The sequence below is a fragment of the Aythya marila genome (genome assembly GCF_965140915.1).
Source record: "Aythya marila genome assembly, chromosome: 1".
Classification (NCBI taxonomy): Eukaryota; Metazoa; Chordata; class Aves; order Anseriformes; family Anatidae; genus Aythya; species Aythya marila.
This window is the reverse complement of record NC_139042.1, coordinates 183,412,617-183,431,043: the sequence shown is the minus strand read 5'-3', so window position 1 is coordinate 183,431,043 and position 18,427 is coordinate 183,412,617. Positions and strand designations below refer to the sequence as shown.

The following is an 18,427-nucleotide window of genomic DNA, read 5'->3' as shown; positions in this document are numbered from 1 at the left end:
TTACATTCTACTATATTAAAAGTTATATTTCTAGCAAATGTAAATTGTTATAAATACAGCAAATAAATCAAATCCTAAAACCATAACGTGTTTGTTTGTAATTGAGAATCCCCTAACATCTATAAATATGATATTTTTAAGTTAAAAGTAAAGCCAGATAAATCAAAACTAATACTGAAAAAACATACCACAATTCAATTCTTAGAAACACTGTAAAAGTCAATCAAGTTAGTCCGGACATAACAATGTATTACAAGAAATCTTTCAAGAAAAGGCACACATTGTTAATGATAAAAGTTCCACAGTAAAGTTGTGTCACAGGAATGACTCTGTTGGAACGAAGGTTGGGAACTGATTATACATACAGTAGCTGGACAGATTTCCCCCCCACAAAGTATAAAACTGAAAATAATAATGGTAAACTCCAGGTGTGACCGATGTGGTTCAAGTGTGTGTGTGTGTTTAATTTGCTTTGTTATTTAAACTAAGGATTCTAAACTTTCAGCTGCGTTTCCGTCAGGTAAAGCTGAGCCATTACTGTCCATAGATGCTGAAGGGTTTTCTTCTTGCCTTGTGCTGACAAGGCTTAGAATAGCTTTGTACAGAAACTGGTACTGTTCCTGAAGGAGAAAAGAGGAAAAGTTCAGTACTTTGTCATAAATAATAGCACTAGAATACCCAGTAATGCTGTCACTCAGAAGTAATTAACACTTTATGTGTCAGTCTGTTAATGTATTGTGCTCCACAATTTGTTGTGTTACTTAGCAGCTTTATTAATTTTCAGACAAATGACTCCCCCTGCACACAATGCAGACAACGACATTAAAGAGCACAAGTTCCCACTGACTGAATGGAGTCAGGATTAGGGCTTCAATTTAGCTGTTAGCTTTTTTTTTTTTTTCCTTAAACATGGTTTATTCTTTTTCTTTCTCTCTCTCTCTTTTTTATTTATTTATTTATTTTTTTTTTTAATTTATTTTCCTTCTGGTGGTACTTTTGGTTCCTGCTTCTGTTTTTGAAGACCTTGTGAAGTGTAGGAGGGGAGAGTGCAATTTTTTTGAGAAGATTTGCTGAGGAGACCACTGCCTAGAGGGAAAGGGATCCCAGGCAGGTGCAGTGTGAAATGGGGAGTGCCAGAAATCACACGGACTACAGAAAAACAGCTGGGTGCTCTGTGTAGGGCAGCATCTTGGGACAGCAGGCACCAGGTAACAGTGGATGCTGTGAAAGGGTACAGTTGTGTTGGGTACTAGGATGGATATATGAGGATAAAGAGCTCCTGTGGTGGAAGGTGAACAGTAGGATAGACTAAATAGGTTGGGAGTATTAGGGTGGACAGAGCAGCGAGTAGGAAATGGTGGCAGGAGCATGGGAAATTTGAATTCTGAGATTAAGGGCCTAGGTCTTCGCGGGAGGCTTATAGGGCCAGGATAGTGAAGGACTTGATGGTGCCGCTAGGTGAGACGGGTCCCCATGTTCACTGTGCCATCTGCCAGGCACCTCAGTCTGTGCTATCTGGACAAGGGAAGGGGCAGCTGCACCTTACAACCATCTGTCAGTCCTGCGTCATGTCCTGTTTATGCTGCCAGGAATGTTGTAGCCCTAACCCTAACACTGCACTCTGAAGTGTTCTCCTTACTATGTCCAGTGTAACTACAGTGTTTGGATTTGTAGCTGTATGAACAAGGGCAGGGTTCATAGCTTTTTATTTCTGTAATGATTTTTCATCTGTCTGATGCTGACTTAGTAGGTAATTGTAGTTTGTTACAGTTTTCAAGTCTTTTCTTCCTGTAAGCACAGTGACAATTGTGTCAAGTGACCCTTCAACAGATCATGAAAGATGAGAGCCCATCCTGGAATGGGAAAACAGGGTAACTACTTCAGGGTCTATTTAGAGTAGAAATGTATTCCTTGATGGATTAAAGCCATTATTTACATGAAACAGTGCAGATTTTATTAGGACTGTGGCAGCTCTGCACATTTAGAATAAGCTCACTTGATAATTGCATAACAGTTTCATGGGAAATTCCAGATTTTGGAATAAACACCAGGTCCACTACAGCATCCCTAGAGGATAGTTTTGATTAACTCATGCAGAAACTAACACACTGATGGTGCAATAATGTTGCCCTAACATGTAAGCATGCTAATAATACCACACATATTAGAAAAAAAAATGCACACATTTTGTTTTTTACTTACAATGTCTGTAAAGACTCCAGGCCTCATCAAATTTATCATCTTTGCTACCTGGTAAACATCCACTGAGTTCTCATTTTCCAGCTGGTGCATGAGTGTTGTTAGTGCACAGAAAGTGCCTGCTGTCACCCCTCCATGCCTTTGTAAAGTGAAAACAAAACAAAACAACAGTAACAACAAAACAAAAGAATGAAGCAAAAAACACAACACAAAGAAAAGTCTCTAGAAACTGGGTCAAGTTTCAACATGGAGAAAATACAGAAGCCAGGATAAATCGATAAAATGAATTTCTGTGATGTGATGTCTACATCTTCCTAAAACAGGACTGCACAGCAGCGCCTTAACACAATCTTCACAGCTTTTGGCTACAACTTCTGGAAAGTCTTTAACAGCCTGTCTCAGACATAGTTTCCATATGTCTCAGACATATGACATATGTCTCAGACATAGTCCTCTACTAACCAAATCCCAGAGGCCTCAGGGCCCTTTTACATTTCAGTATTTATGACCACTGCTAAACAGCTGGCAGAGGGTAGGATGCCTCATCTCAATAGTCTTACTTCCCTCAGTAACACGCAATGAAGCCCTGATAGATTTCTTCTCCAGTGCCCAACTCGGCAATTATCTGGACTATAAAAATGATAGAGCTGAATTGAGAACATTCAGAGCGGGATAAATACAAAATGTTTCTCTTGTTGATGCAACTGAAACAGAAGCAGCAGCACTGTTGTTAGGTGCAGACTTTGTGGCTTGTTTCAGTGGCTTTCACTGTAAATGAGATAATAAATGGCTCTACACAAAAGCATGAAAAACAACTGTAGGCTGCAATGCTTACTCATCATGTACAATCATGGGTCCATCGCGGTTGGAAGCTTCCTCTTTGATGATGCTGATCAGTTCAAAGGTTTTGCTAATAGGACTGTCAGGATTTGGCCATTTTGGACACTGAAAATGCCTCACTTCAAGTACATAGTCATCCTAAAAGAGTGAAAAAAGCATAAATCTATTTGGTGAAAGATTGACTGAATTCTTATCCTTGCGTCTGCTACAGTCTGGCTCCAGTCTCCAGATACAAAACCATACCCCTGTGGAAGTTGGACTGTCTTATTCCCCGTGTCCCCACATTGCCTACAGAGATTACTCTCTATTTGGGTGTTTCAAGGGTGTGGGATTTTACCACTCATTTACCATAGAAAATGTGGCAAAAGCATAGGCATTACCTTTAACAAACCAAATCCTGAGAGTTTATGACAGCGTTACCTGTGTAGCTTCTAAAATAAAATCTTGGATTATAAGCTTTTCCTCATTAGACAGACACTTGTGTTCTTCAGCAATCATAGTGACTTTGAAACTCTCACAGTTTATAGGCTCATCTTTGTTTGGCCAATAGACAAATTCATCTTCAGCCTCCAGGAAAAAACAAAAGCCATAAAAATAAGTACTGTTCAGCTCTTAAAATAAAAATTAATTGAACATAAAAATGTACCATGTACGCAATCAATGCAGATGCCTAGATTTAGATTGGTTACTCAAAATCTGAATGGGATGACAACTGTGATGGTTTTCAGACACCTTTGTAGTGACCCTGACCAGAACATGGTATGCCTTGGAGTTAGCCAGCCACAGAACAGCCAACATGTGCTGTGCTGCTCTGTGCCACACAGACAGACTGGATATGTGCTATCCTCTCCTGTAAAGCTTTACTTCTAATAAAGACCATTTAACAGAGTCTGACTTTATACTTTACTTATACTTAATACTTTACAGAGTCTGAGAGCCTTTCTTACAGGGCTTATAATGAACCAGCACCTCTTGGTGCAAAACATCCTCCCTTATTACAAAGGCAAACTTAGAAATTCACCTGTTTTGTAGGACGTGTAACATTCATAAAATATTTGATGAGGAAAAAAACACCAAAAACATATATTGCCTTTGTGTGACATGTTTTTCCACTCATGCAAGACTCTCCAAAGCATATGCATGGCTTTCATCCAAACTCATTACCAAACACGATGCCCTTTCATGCTCAAAGTACTAAGCTAAAAGCTCTCAGATATTCCTAAAATACATTTCTAGTAACAGAAATCCATATTCATTTGTTATTAAATTACACATAAAAGATGAACACCTGAGCTTCTTTCACTGTTTATAGAGTCAAATAGATGAACTAGAGAAACGATCTCCTATTTCTCCCATACTTAATAATGGCTTAGGGAGCCATATTACACCTCAATTAAAAGTCCTGGAGCAAAGCTAAACTTGCAAAAAGGTGGCTTCTGCTGTTTGTCTCTTTTTTTATAAATTATGCAGGAATGATAAAATACCTTATCATCTCAACTGTAATTTGCCAGGGTAGGGATCTGCAGGTTAAGCTAGATGATTTGGGGGGAGTTTTACACTCAGTATAGTATTATTACCTTTTAATTGATTTTTGGGAAAATCCTGCATATTATAATATGGTAATACTACTACAATTCATACATAAAACCACAACAATCAGCCATTAATCTTACCATATTCTGGCTATCAGGAAGCATGACTATTAGCTGGGCATTATGATCCCATATCATTCTCCAGAAATCCTTGATAGTGTGTAGTAAGGGATGCTGGGTAATAATGAATTCATTACTTTGATAATAACCCTGCAAAATAAAACCATCACAGTAGGAATTGATACCCATCTCTTAACATTTACAGGAGTCTTCTTCTGGACAGAAACAGAAACCTGAAAAGTTAATTCCAGAGTTTGTGCCTTTTTGGCTTCCTGCAAATATTAGAAGAATAAAAAACTTTAACCACTGTACTTTCCAGGTGAAAAGCATAAAATCAATTACTCTGAAACAATTTGTAAAACTTTGAAAAATTTGAATAAGAAAATACAAAAGAAATCAGGAGATACTTGAACAGCCATCTCAGAATGAAAATGCATTAGCTCAGACACACATGCTGATTGTTCTACATTAGCCTGACTTCTAAAGTTGTTGGACACCTGAAAACAAATGACAGAATGTTTGGAAGATCTGCAAAAATCCCAAATAGTGTATTAAACTGCATAGATGTCTCAGACTATCTGCTTACCACAAAAGCCAGCTATGTTGAACTAATGCATAAACACCGTAGGGAGCTTGCCCTTCTCTTTACTGAATGCCCAGGAAGCATTTATTCCTCACTCTCAGTTAATGAAGGGGAAAAGGGTTGAAGGAAATTCAGGGAACAGAAAGCTAATGAAAAGCTGTTGAGTTATGCTGCTTTGGGCTATGCCAACTGCAAAAGCTGGCATAACATGCCAGTAAGATGAGCAGGCAGGAAAGCAAAACACAGTACAGCCATTAAAAGCCAACTTATTCGTTAATACTTTAGAAAACCTCAAAAGAATCTTCCATATTCAGATTTACTATTTTTTAAAACTATGATGGGATTTCTGGTCCTACTGATAGTCAAAATGCAATGCATTTAACTGAATTTAAAATAGTAATAATGGTAATAGTACACCCTGGTGGAGGTAACTTTTTCACTGAAAGACTTAATAATGGAAGAAAGGAGCTTTCAAAATCAGGATTGCACCACTAAAATGTGGACACCTGGCAGCTTCACAAACAGCTATACAATGGGACACTAATTTTAAGCAGTGCAGTTAGCTGACTTACCATAATATAGGAAGCATTTATGTAGTCTGTCCCTTCACCAGACAGTGATGAGATACCCACTCTAGATCTTTCCACTGTAAGAAAAAAAAAAAGCCCTGGACATCTTGAATTGATTCATATATTACTGTAATTATCCCATATATTTAACAGTATGATAACAACACTAAAACCCACCAGTCAGGATAAAGCGTTATCCAGATGTCTATTTTGTTTTCCTACGTGTAGTACATTTTGCCACCCAGAGAAGCCAATCTGAACAAGCTTACCAGGAATGATGGATGAAGTTCGGTTCTTTTCTCTGTTACACTGCTTGAGTGCAGTTGAATAATCACACTGCTGTGTGTTAGACTGGCTCAACAACTGAAAAAATGAAGTTAAAAAAAATCAGGTCCCTGTGCAAGAGTCGTTATTTCATTAGCTGCATTAAACAGAGAGGTGCACATATGGCAGGTTAGCTGTATCTCTTAAGACATCTAGTTATCTGGCTAAACTAGTTGGCAAGTTATCAGAGACTTATCTCTTCACTATTTTCAATGGTTCAAATGTTTCTTGAGCCCTAAACATATCTTTGAAGGAAATTCCCCTCTAAGTTTTTCCTGCATCCAGCACCCCACTGCTTGTTGTCACCCCAGTGTCACTTCCAATCTGCCTGCACAGTTGTTCACACAACTTTAAATAGTTTGGCAAACAGTAAAAGTCTGTACAGAAAAATCTGCACTGTTACACAGATGGTGTAACTCCTGACGTGAGGCAGCCCCAGTCAGGAGCTTCCTGATGTTCTCTCGAAACCTGTGAGAGGCATATAGGACTGATATGGGGGCCTCATTGTCTTGCTTGTTTCAACTAATACAATTCAAACAGAAAAAACATCAAAGTGTTCATTTATAGCCTGCTGAATTCATATCTGTTTTATAGCCATGGCCTTAAACTGAGGGGAATATGTTATTTGACCAATATAGTTCATAATTTTCATCGGAAAGTCTTTCTAGATAGTTGTGTTTATCTTTGGAGATCTTCATGCAAAGGCATATAGTTAGATTTTCCAAAATTTGCTTACTTGCCTGTTTCTTATGCTCTTGCTTTTGGAAAAAAAAAAAAAAAATCTTATTTGAGAATACATAAATAGTTGTTGGGTCCCAATTAGCTGCATACATTTGTCAACATGCTCTATTAAATTACAGATAGGGCAAGGTAAAGAAAGTTGTGTTGGGATACCTATGTTCAGGTCATTCGAGCTTACAACCCTAAAACTTTTCATGCTGCTATCTCTGGGAGCTCACCTTGAATTGTTTCTCCAGTCTGGTCTTTCCTGTTGGTCCGGGTATCAAGAGAGCATTAACGTAGGCATGAATGTGAGTCTCAAGGACTTCTGTCTCTTTACTAAGTATCGCTTCAACCAATGCATCATGAATGAAGATGTATTGCTCCTAGGAAAATAAAACCAAGCATCTAAGCTGTAATTATATTCAGTTTCCCCTGGACATCTCTGGCTAAGCTGTCACTTCTGACATGGGCAGCATTTCTTCACAGCTTGCTACTGCAGAGGAGTTTTCTCAAAAGGGGTCCTCTACAGTGAGTGCCGTTCCTCTCCAGTGACAGTACGCATTTACCAGTGCAATTGAACTACACATGCAATGTATATATGATATAATATCAAATCCCCACCACCTGTGGCATGTTACATTCATATATACATTCATGTTTAACTCAATACCGTTAAAAATGCAAGCATAGGCTGAAGTCAAATTTTCAAGTCAGCTTGTTATGCGGCTCTCCCTGCATTTCTTTCTTGCAATAAAGTGATCACTCTCAGTTCCTACTGCTATCTTCTATTTTCTCTCTCACTTCCTTTGGAACAAGTGCCCATGCTGTTGTTGATTACCTTTTCTTCTATTGAAAGGCACCGGGGAAGCTAAACACCTGTTCTTGGAACCTGAAATAGACTTTCAAATGCCCTGCTGTTGCCCTTATTGTTTTCTTCTGGTCTTTCGCTATTCTGTATATAACCTTCAGTTTAAATCAGCTATAGATAATCTTCTGTTGAAACAGCTTCTTTCCAACTTATTATTGCCTGATATCAATTGTTTGATCACATTCAGTGAAGATCTGAACACCTGAAAATGGTGTTTCCTTAAAAAAATCCATGACAAAAATGCATGCCCCGCCAAGGAAGTGCTACTGTGGGAAGCATGATAAAGGTTTTCTCTCTTCTGAGACCTCCATAATAAACAGACAAGAGCTTACAGGTAGGTCATTTTTTTTAGTGCATTACTCTACAGGAGCCTACAGGATGCCACTAGAAATATAAGGGAACAAAAAGGTAAAGTCTAGTCTGGCGACTGGCTGCCTGTTTTTTCTGATGTTGCCAACATGAAGACTGTATCACCTCTCCTCCTGCAAACAAAAATGTGAAAAGTAAGTCTCTCTTTAGGTATATATTTGTCTTACCTCAGTCTGCACCAAATAGTTCCTTTGGGTACGTATGTGTTTTAAGAATCCAAATATGTTGACTGTCCCCTCGTGCTGAATTTGCTGCAGCATGCTGTCTAACACTATGTATGTGCCTGTCCTTCCAACTCCAGCACTATAAAACAAAAAAATATCCTTGAGCCTGAAGTAAAATAGTCATGAAAAAGATTGTTTTTCTGTATATGTATATTTCAACAAATTGGTGCATAGGGAAGGCTTTGCTTTACAAATTTTGTTATTGTATGATCACATCACTTTGCTGAAACTTCAAGACTCCTAATAAAGAAAAATCTTTCCTTTTTTTTTTTTTTTTTTTTTTTTTGTGTGTGTGTGTGCAAGAATAGCTCTAATGATCGTTTTCTTAAACGATTTTTAAAATATCAATTGAAATAGAACTAAGTGCAGATCTGCATTGTCATGTTTTTGATACTCCTTAGGATACTTTGTCAAGTATACCTAGAATGTACGGTGTATGTCAGTACTGGGGCACAGTCAATGTGCCCAAATTCCTCTATGTTGAAATACACAGCACTTCAAAGGAAAAGTTGCATTATAGCACCCATTACAGATACTGCCTGCAGAGCTTTCAAAGACACCAGACTGAGGAAAACCCCAGGAAGTGGCAGAGCTGCTGAAGGTACGTCTGTAAAAGGAAAAGCTTAGTACTCTTCAGACATGGCTAAGAGTGCAAGCAATGATTGAGACCCTTCTGAAAGAGGGGAGATGCAGAAGAAAGGGTTAAGCAACTCCTGTTATGAACTCTGATTCATTTGGCATAACAATGGCTGTACTGTAAAATGAAAAAAAAAATTTTTTTTTCTTCCATAAAACATCTGGATCAGGAGTACAAAGTTGAGAGGTCCCCTCTTGGTTATCTGAAGCTGTTATGTGTATTGGTACATGTATCGGGGCAGCAACACTGCGCTGAGTCTGCACGGACCATTGCAGACAGATCAAGACCCAGCCCACACATGCTAATTCATGCACCCTATTTCTTCCTCAAAAGTGACACAAAGCATGGGTAGCATGAGCTTTGGTTGCTGTAATATGTTGTCTAAATAAACATGGTATAAAAATGAAAGGTCCAGGTTATCAACATACCAGGAGACACAGAAAAAAAAGTACAGATTACCAGACAGCATCAGTACTTGTTTTGAAAGACAAAACATGTAAAGTACCAAAACACAAAAATAGCTAAATAAGGTTTCATGAAGTTCCTCAGATATGTACTCCACAGAGCCTGTAAAGATAAGCAAAAGTTAATTTTCTAAATTTCCCTTGAGTTTAGAGTGCATGGTGATAGGTGAACTAAAACTGCTGCAGACAGAGGTGAAATATTTTTGTGACCCAATGGAGAGGTCTGACTGAAGCCACACAACTTACCACTGTTTACTTTTTAAAAACTCAATTTAATTGGTTTATAATGTACTGCTGATCTCTCAGCCCAGTGGCATAGATCTCAGACTTGGTGTTTTGGGAAAACTCTTATTTTGAACTCCTCAAGAAGAGACAGATGCAGATAGCAGCAGAACAACCAAAATGTAGAATTTTCATTTTCCAAGCTAAAAACAGATTTCAGTCATATTAGATCATCCCAGAAATAATAATAATAAAAAAATCTTCATTTGCAGTATTTGTGAGGCGACTTTACCTGTTGGCTTCCTCAGAGTCAGCTCCAGAAGGACAGAATTCATGAGGAGGTTCTCTTTCCAAATGTTCCATCAAAGGTGAGGTACTACAGTGGAAAACCAGAACCTGCTTATATATTTTACAATAACCTGGTCCTCCACGGGCATTGTGAAGTCATTCCAGGCCCTACAAAGCCCTTTTTAACCAATTTTCCCTGGGCTGCCCAGTTTCAGTGAGGACTGACATTACACCTGCCTGCACACATGCAGACCTCACACCGCTCCCCAGTGCTACTCCATTGCAAAGGGCTGCTAGAGCGCAGAGTAATGTTAAAAACAGCAGAGGTGTAGTTCAGCCAGGAACAGAGTGAGTCTTCTTTTGTGCACAGAGCTTCTCTTAGGGTTACAGAGTATCCCTGAACCAAAGAAAGCACCAGCCAAAACCATCCTATTGATATATTTGCAGAAAGGAAAAAATTACATCTATACACATATCTGATAAGCTCATAGCAATCAAAACAGCAGTAGAGAAGTGTGCAAAAAAGTAAAATGGAAAGCATTTTTGCAAAAAAAAAAAAAAAAAAGAGAACATAGTGCAGAGCAGCAGCATCTTGTTTATAGCCATTATGGAGGCTTATAGAAATTGCATAGAGAGTTGATTAGTTGGCCTTACCAAGGACAGAAATACCAGCTAAGAAATTATTCTTCTTCCAACAGGAATTGTTAAACAGGAGAGTGAAGTTTTGCTTAACCCACCACTGATTTTTTTTTCTTTTTTTTTTCTGCAAAACAAAAGTGGAGTGAACCTTATGGTGGTAAAAAGCACACCTGCAATGAACCACAACAGGCCCAACAGCATGGCGCTTGGCATGCGATGCCTTCCGCACGAAGGTGAGCACGGGCAGTGTGTACTCGGGAACACCCATATCAGGCCACTGGGTATAATGGTACTGAGTTACTGCACGTCCACTAGACCTCCCTTTCTGGGAACCCTGCAACAGAAAAATAATTCCATATAGAAGCAGCCCACATTTAAAAGGCAACTCTTCACAGTTTTACTTATGTACCTGATACTTCAAGAATTAATACTCTCCCTATATAATTAACGAGTGTACCAGAGTACTATCTAGCCCTGCATATTCCAGCATTCAAATAGAACAGGAAGGACCAGTGTTTCTGTCCCATCAACCTGTCCACTGAATGGAAAAATGACCTGGCATTCACTGTCCCTTAGAAAGACAAAGTGAAAGGCTGAGAGCATTGGAGGTATAATAATTTACAGCTGTTCTCAAAATTCAACAGATATCTCTGCCACTTTGCTCCTCTGCTGGCTCGACAGAAACGGTAGGATTCATGTCACCCAGCTTTAGTAATGTACAAGAGAAGTAGCCTCTTCTAGGCTTCTTTTCTTGTCACCCAGCTTTAGTAATGTACAAGAGATGTAGCCTCTTCTAGGCTTCTTTTCTAAGCCCCTTACCTCAGTGGCAACTGAGAGACAGACATACTTTCAGAGAGCTGTCACCTTATTCAAAGAGAAGTTCTTAAAATAGATGAGATAAACTTGATAGTAGGTGCTGTACTTTATTCATTAATAGTACAGGGAAGCTGAGAGACTAGATATCTAAGATTTAGGTGGCTGTAAATAAAACAGTCTTTAAGAATCCCCCTCAAAGTAGCCAGCCTCTTTTGTAACCACTCACTTTTCCCCAAATTATGCTTTCAGAATGCCATTGCAGAACATGCTGGTACTGACTTCCTTAAGAAAAGGTTTGGATTCACCTGTTTTGTAGAGGAGTAAAAATTCCTTCCTTAAAAAGGAAAATTGGTAGCTGAGGTGGAGGATTCAATTCTTCCCACATATTCTACTAGCTGGTCTTGTTCTGAAAATCTGTCCTCCTTCTCACCAGTCAGGGAAGGTCCACATCAGCCCTCCCATGTAATCACATCCTCTTCCCCGAAGGTTCTACACCACACCAGTGGTGAGATACTGTAGGCCAGTATCTCACAGAATCATAGAATGGTTATGGTTGGAAGAGACCTCTGGAGGCCATCAGGTCAAACATCCCTGCTCAAGTGCGTATTGAGCAGGGCACCAGCATAGCAAATGAGTGTTTCCTGATATTCACATGGAACCCTGATATTTACATGTCCATTGCCTCTTGCACTGTCCTTGGGCACCACTGAAAAAAGCCTGGCTCTGTCTTCTTTGCACCCTCCTTCAGGTATCTATACACATTGATGAGATTCCACCCTAAACCTTCTTTTCTCCAGACTGAACAGCCTCAGCCTCTCCTCATAGGAAGGGTGCTCCAGTCCCTTGATCTTCTTGGTGGCCCTCTATAGGACTCTTTCCAGTATGTCCATGTCTCTCTTCTACTGAGTGGCTCAGAGCTGGATATGGTACTCCAGGTGCAATGCTTCACCAATGCTGAATAGAGGAGAAGGATCACTTCCCTGGACTTGCTGACAGCACTTTGCGTAACACAGCCCTGGATATCACTGGCCTTCTTAGCAGCAAGGGCGCATTGCTCACTCATGTTCAACTTCTTATTTATCAGAACTCCCAGGTCCTTTACTTTCGAGCTGCTTTCCAGCTGGTTGGCCCCCAGCATGTACTGGAGCCTGGAGTTTTCCTTCCCCAGGTGCAGGACTTCGTACGAGATTTTTGTTGCTCCACCTCTCCAGTCTGTTGAGATCACTCTGGATGGCTGCACAGCCATCTGTTGAGTCAGGCACTCCCCCCAGTTTTATGTAATCTGTGACTTTACTGAAGGTGCACTCTATCCCATCTTCCAGACAGTTAATGAAAATGTTAAACAGGACTGCACCCAGTATTAATCCCTGGGGTACTCTACTTGTTACTGGCCTCCGGCTCAGCTTTGCACCTCCTCAGCTCCTCAGCTCTCAGATCTCATCAACTCTGAAGCATTTTGATGAGCATCTTGTCTGGTTGAAACCTATGCCATTCAGCATTACCTATACAGTAGAAAACTGTCAACAACTACCTTAAAAATACTCCAAGAAAATGTTACCACTTCTTTTTGCCCAATCTGTTTTCAGGATATCACAAACCTTTTTGATCTTGGTGTTTCTAACAGTAAAATTCCTCACAGTGTAGTAGGCAAGTACATGAACACTCTTCTGAGTAACCAAGAAGTTCCCATATTCTTCACTACCTTCGGCAGGCCAGTACTGGTCACATTTTCTCTGTTAGAAAGCAAAGCAGAAAGAGAGAAATAAAGAAAGGAAAAATGTCAAATTATCAAGGTGTATCATTTGATTTTATGAGCACAGTCAAGCACAAAACATGCAGAGACTCTTGATATGGCTTGTTTATAATAGACATGATGCTCACAAGAAAATAAATAATGTATATTTTGTTTGTTCTATAGAGAGATGACTGTGCAAAGATGTACTTTATTTGGAATACTCCAAAATAAAAACCAGAGAGGCTTAAATCATACTATGAGAGCTTAAAGTTCTCTAATAATGTGGAACCTGCCATTCTGTAGGCATTCTAAAATCGAAAGACAGTAGCAGATAATCTACACAAGTTACAGGAATACATTCAAGTCAGTAGAGTCATATGTGGCTTTTGGCTGGTTCATAGCATGGATATAGTATATTCACCTGACAGATAGAGTATATTCACCTGATCAGTGAAGATAACAGTGAGTTTGTCTGCAGCCAGAATGATACAGAGCTGTGATGTCCAGCCCTTTTGTAGGGCAGTCATACAACATTTTCCAGGAGTATTAGAATATACATGTTTGTACCATGCTGTTTACAAAGTGGTGAAACACCCAGTGTGGCCCTCGTCTACATCAGCTGTTTGTATTATTTAATAACGCTTGTTCATATGTCAAAGCTTGCATGCATTTTAGGCATTGCTGCCAGTATGTGGCAGGGGTGATGCAATGTCTCCTCATTTCACCCAGGTGTACCTGCATGGTCTCATCATATAACCAGGGGAACAGACATCCTCTGGTAGGAGTTGACCTTATGTTGTCTCACTGGACAAATGAATATCTGGGCCTGTGATAAGACAGAAACTGTGGATCCCATGGGACAGTGACAGGAAGTAGCCACTCAGTGTTCAGAAAAATTCACCTGAACTATAGCTTTTTCGTTTCCAGGGACACCCCTGGGAAAGAGAATGACAGTTAACAGAGTATGTTCCAAGGCCAACATTCAGTCCACTCCTGAATACAGACAAGAAGTCTTTTTCAGTAGAAGACAATTTTTTGTAGTTATAGAATTTTTCTATTTTCATGACATCAGTTGTTGGCAATTGAATTTAAATGTTTTCTTTAGTTTTGTAATACAAATCCTTATCTTTATACTTCTATAGCCAAACTTAATATAAACATCAACTACAAACTATTGCTTTTTGCTCAGAAAAAAATCTAAAACATTTTTGAAAGAGAGAAAGGAGCCTGTTACAGGTAGATCTATCAACATCAGAGAGAGAAATAGGAAACAAAGGTACTCATACCCTTCCTTTCTCAACGAGATTAGTTATCATCACAATAACTTCTACGTTATGTTCCCATATCATTCTCCAGAAATCTTCTGCTGTTGATTTTAGTGGCCCTTGAGCTGCAATGTAGGCTTTTGGCTTGTTGTAGCCCTAAATTGAAATATAACAAATGACACTTATCAAATCAGAGACCACAAGAAAAAGGAGGTTGGGAGGGGTATATGACATTTTACGTATCTATTTTTAAAGAATCTCAAAAACATTTAAGTACTTTTGAATGTATAACTATCCAAATCACAGAAAGCCTGTGGTACCAGATGACATGAATGGAACTGTTATGTCAATGTTTATCATTCCAACAAATGGGATATATATTCAAATGCCCATGTTCTGGCAGAATGTTGACATGATAGTGATTATGAGACATCTGTTATGATAGTGGTTTAAGAAATGAATCAAGATCATTCACATGTAAATTACTTGGTAACGAAAACTGAATAAATGGTACCTCGGCAAGGCTCACAGCCAACTGGCATCTTCCTCTCATGAGATTATCTCAGACAGAAGATTTAGCCACTTACCAAAAATGTATAAAAGAATAAACATTCAGATGTGAAATGCTTCTGAAATGACTCAGATGTGACAGAACATTTTTTTAGTTTCATAAAGCTCTTCACTAAGCTGCAGCTGCTACAGTATCAAGATGGATCTGAGAAACGATTGGAGTTTTACCTGCATTTTAAGTTTCTATGTTTAACATTAAAGGCTTTTTTTTTTTTTTAAAGTGATATTATGATTTAATTTTTAATTGTCTATTCACCTCCACACATCACTATTTACAGAAAAGACTGACAGATGAATGGGCTGGCAGACAGAAAAAGTAGAAAAAGGCACTTACATCAACATAGTTGGCATTAATATAATCAGTCAGTTTTCCATCCTTTTCTGAAAGCTGTGCTAGTTTAACCCTAGTATGATCATCTGTAGTAAGACAAGGGAGAAAATAAGCATAGGTTCCTCCAAGAATCATAATCTTTCTATAAGAATTCTTTAGATTTCTATAAGAAATTGAAAAACTGATTTTTTCAATGCATACAAGTAATACAGGGATGGTCACATGTGCAAACACCCCGTGCTTAGATATGAATCAGATACAAAATTCTAGTTCACAGAAAAATAAATTAATGAATCCAAGGATTCAGATATTCAGAAATCTATTCCAGAAGTAAATTACAATATCATTTAAAAGCAAGCATGATCAACTTTCCCTAGAAAAATTTATGGTCTTTTTGAAGTCCTTGGAAGCTGAACATTGTGCAACTGATTAAAACCTGAGGCTCTTGTAAAAAACAGTCCTCTTAAAAATGAATGAAAAGTATGACAGCGTAAAGTGGCCTTGTCATAACTTTTCAGTATAATATAGTGGGGAAAAAAAATCAGGTATCCAGTAATGTCTACCGTATCCACTGTACAGGGATACTGAGGGGCATGTCTGCACAGCATCCTGGCTGCACTGAGATGTCCCAAACAATTCAGGAACTGATGTTTAGGCGCATTCATTCCAAATTAAAGACAGCAGAGTCTGGAGCCTAGAGAGTAATGGGAGCTTGGAGCTTCATCTGAAGAGCCTCAGCTCTGGTAATCCAGACAGCAAGTGGCTATCTCAGGGTGAGCTGAAGCTTTCTTTAGCCTTCATTGGCTATCATATCATATTGGCTATCATATGGACTTGATTCAGTTCCACATGACAATCCTAGTTACTTGAGCTGAGTTACTTGTTAGTAAGCTGTTTGAGCACTGCCCTGTGATAACAAAGTCCCTGGTGCTGGGTTGGCACTCTTTGTATGATCAGATATCAACACACATAGTGGCAGAGGAAAACCTGTGACTTTCCTCTAGAGGTATCTTCAGCCAGGTGGAATGGGATTTCTTGCAACTGATGTAGAGTCCACATTGCCTCTTGTAAAATGGGTTGATTCTGTCTCTTTTTCTATAAATCTCTAGCACCACTGAATGTTTAATTTATATTTAATTTAGAGCTTGTTATCAGAACAAAGATGAAATATTATAGAGAATTAATAAAAATATATTAAACCACCAAAATGATCAAGAGCCTAAAGACAATGGTTTCAAAGAGAGATTAACCAAACTGAATAGATGCATTTCTGAGAAGAAAAGTCTGTCATAGTGAGGCTAAGCAAGGGGAAGATATGTCTTGGCTAATGAAACTGTGACATTACTTTGTGGCTGGGCACAAAACAACATAAAACCAGTACATTTATATTTATGTATGTTGGCAAATACATCCATGGATTGTGAAGCTCCAAGAGAGGATATATCATCATTATTCCAGATCAAAGGTGTATTAATTTTGACATCAAAACATTACTCCTTTGGCTTTGAAATGATATTACAGTGAAATCTCCCAAATCCCTTTGGGTCATAACAGAAGAAATATGCCTTGCTAACAAGTGCTGAGCACAGCAGCAGGATGCCAGAGGACTAACTTGAAGAGAAGTGAAATATCAGACTATTCCTCTCCAGGCATTTTGCTGAACAGTATCCAGAGTTTTCAGTATAGAGGGCTTGTTTGTTTGTTTTGTCTTCCTCTAGTAATTGATGTAAGTCTATACTTGTCTATAATTGTTTCTTAAACAAAACATCAAGTGATGCATTTACTTACAAGCAACAATGTTTATATATCGATTCTTATTCTTGTTGTCAGGGTGATTAGAGCTGTCTGATGTAATACCTAGATCTACAGTACAGCTCTGGATTTCCTGAAAAAAATGTGCATCATACTTTAATAAGTATCAAGGTATATAAAATTTCTTAAAATACAGTAAGTCAGCAAGAAAAGAACCACAACCTTATACCCAGTTATCTATGATATTTTACAACTACTTCATTGCTAGAAAAAAATGCAGTGAAATAATTCCTTACCTGATAAAACTCTTTCAGTGTCTAATGAGGGAATGGATGCAAAAAAAAGTAAAAAAAATCAAATTCCACAGCACAGAACAAATGGTAAAAGAGTTTATATAAATTACAGTTACTATATGGAAGACAATTATGGTCATGCAATATATATCTCCATGCTAACAACAAAGCTGAATATTTTGATGTAACTCTTACAAGACACAAGAAGCAATTTTCCTGTTAAAATATTGACATCTCTTTTCCTGTCTTTAGATTTAACATTAGACCTTATGCCTGTGAAAGCTACATACATGAGCAACATCTCTGACATATTTAACTGTTAATAGGATTTCTTAATGGTCCTTGTAACTGCATTAGTTTCTCTGCTAAACCCTTTCGCTCTCTTTGCATTCAGCTGTGAAGCCTCTACTGGAACATGGCAGCATGCCACTCAGAAAACTTCATGGGATGGCAGTACAACCCTCTGACAGCCGTTTCTCAATGAATCCAATCTTTTTATGAAGATTGCCTGCAGGAGACAGGCTTGAGAAGACAGGCACAAAGTTTATACATTATTATTTTTTATTATTTTTTGATTATGTTAACTGACAGGAAACTCAAGCATTTATAAGGCCAACATCAGAAATGAACTGTCATGACTAAAAGTACTACAATATTACCCAACACTTTCTAGCATTTATTTCAATATTAATCATCTTTATCTTCAGCTATTTAAATATATAATATAATATATGATAATTATAATATAATTATAATTATAACATTATTATATAATAATATACTGTAATTATAATATAATATAATATAATTATAATAAATTATATATATATATATAATATATATAAATATATAAAGAGTGGTTACCAGTCTGAAAATTATATTTTAAATATGAGTTGTTTTATAGTAACATACCCAAAAAACTCAACCACCCTTGTGCACTCATCTCCAAATATATGCTGACCGCGATGTTTAGATTTAAATTCTTCTGTATTTTCTATATTCTTTGTCAGTAAAGAAAAGGCCAAGAGACTAATTCTGGGGTAGCTAGTAATCTAAAAAGGATC

General features: G+C 38.2%; 1 protein-coding gene across 1 annotated transcript in view; it reads right to left on the bottom strand.

Annotated features, from left to right (window-relative positions):
• Nucleotides 1–402: 402 nt before the first annotated feature.
• Nucleotides 403–18,427, bottom strand: part of PTPRZ1 (protein tyrosine phosphatase receptor type Z1) — a 140,499-nt gene continuing 122,474 nt past the window's right edge. The window contains exons 16-29 of the mRNA XM_082764201.1: nucleotides 17,107–17,203; nucleotides 15,322–15,404; nucleotides 14,439–14,573; nucleotides 13,016–13,150; nucleotides 10,772–10,935; nucleotides 8,295–8,430; nucleotides 7,127–7,273; nucleotides 6,113–6,206; nucleotides 5,847–5,920; nucleotides 4,713–4,841; nucleotides 3,460–3,606; nucleotides 3,035–3,177; nucleotides 2,203–2,338; nucleotides 403–620 (exon numbers count right to left, since the gene is read on the bottom strand). Coding sequence (XP_082620327.1) covers nucleotides 480–620; nucleotides 2,203–2,338; nucleotides 3,035–3,177; nucleotides 3,460–3,606; nucleotides 4,713–4,841; nucleotides 5,847–5,920; nucleotides 6,113–6,206; nucleotides 7,127–7,273; nucleotides 8,295–8,430; nucleotides 10,772–10,935; nucleotides 13,016–13,150; nucleotides 14,439–14,573; nucleotides 15,322–15,404; nucleotides 17,107–17,203 — 1,761 coding nt within the window. The 3' untranslated portion in view covers nucleotides 403–479. The remainder of the gene's footprint in view (nucleotides 621–2,202; nucleotides 2,339–3,034; nucleotides 3,178–3,459; nucleotides 3,607–4,712; nucleotides 4,842–5,846; nucleotides 5,921–6,112; nucleotides 6,207–7,126; nucleotides 7,274–8,294; nucleotides 8,431–10,771; nucleotides 10,936–13,015; nucleotides 13,151–14,438; nucleotides 14,574–15,321; nucleotides 15,405–17,106; nucleotides 17,204–18,427) is intronic.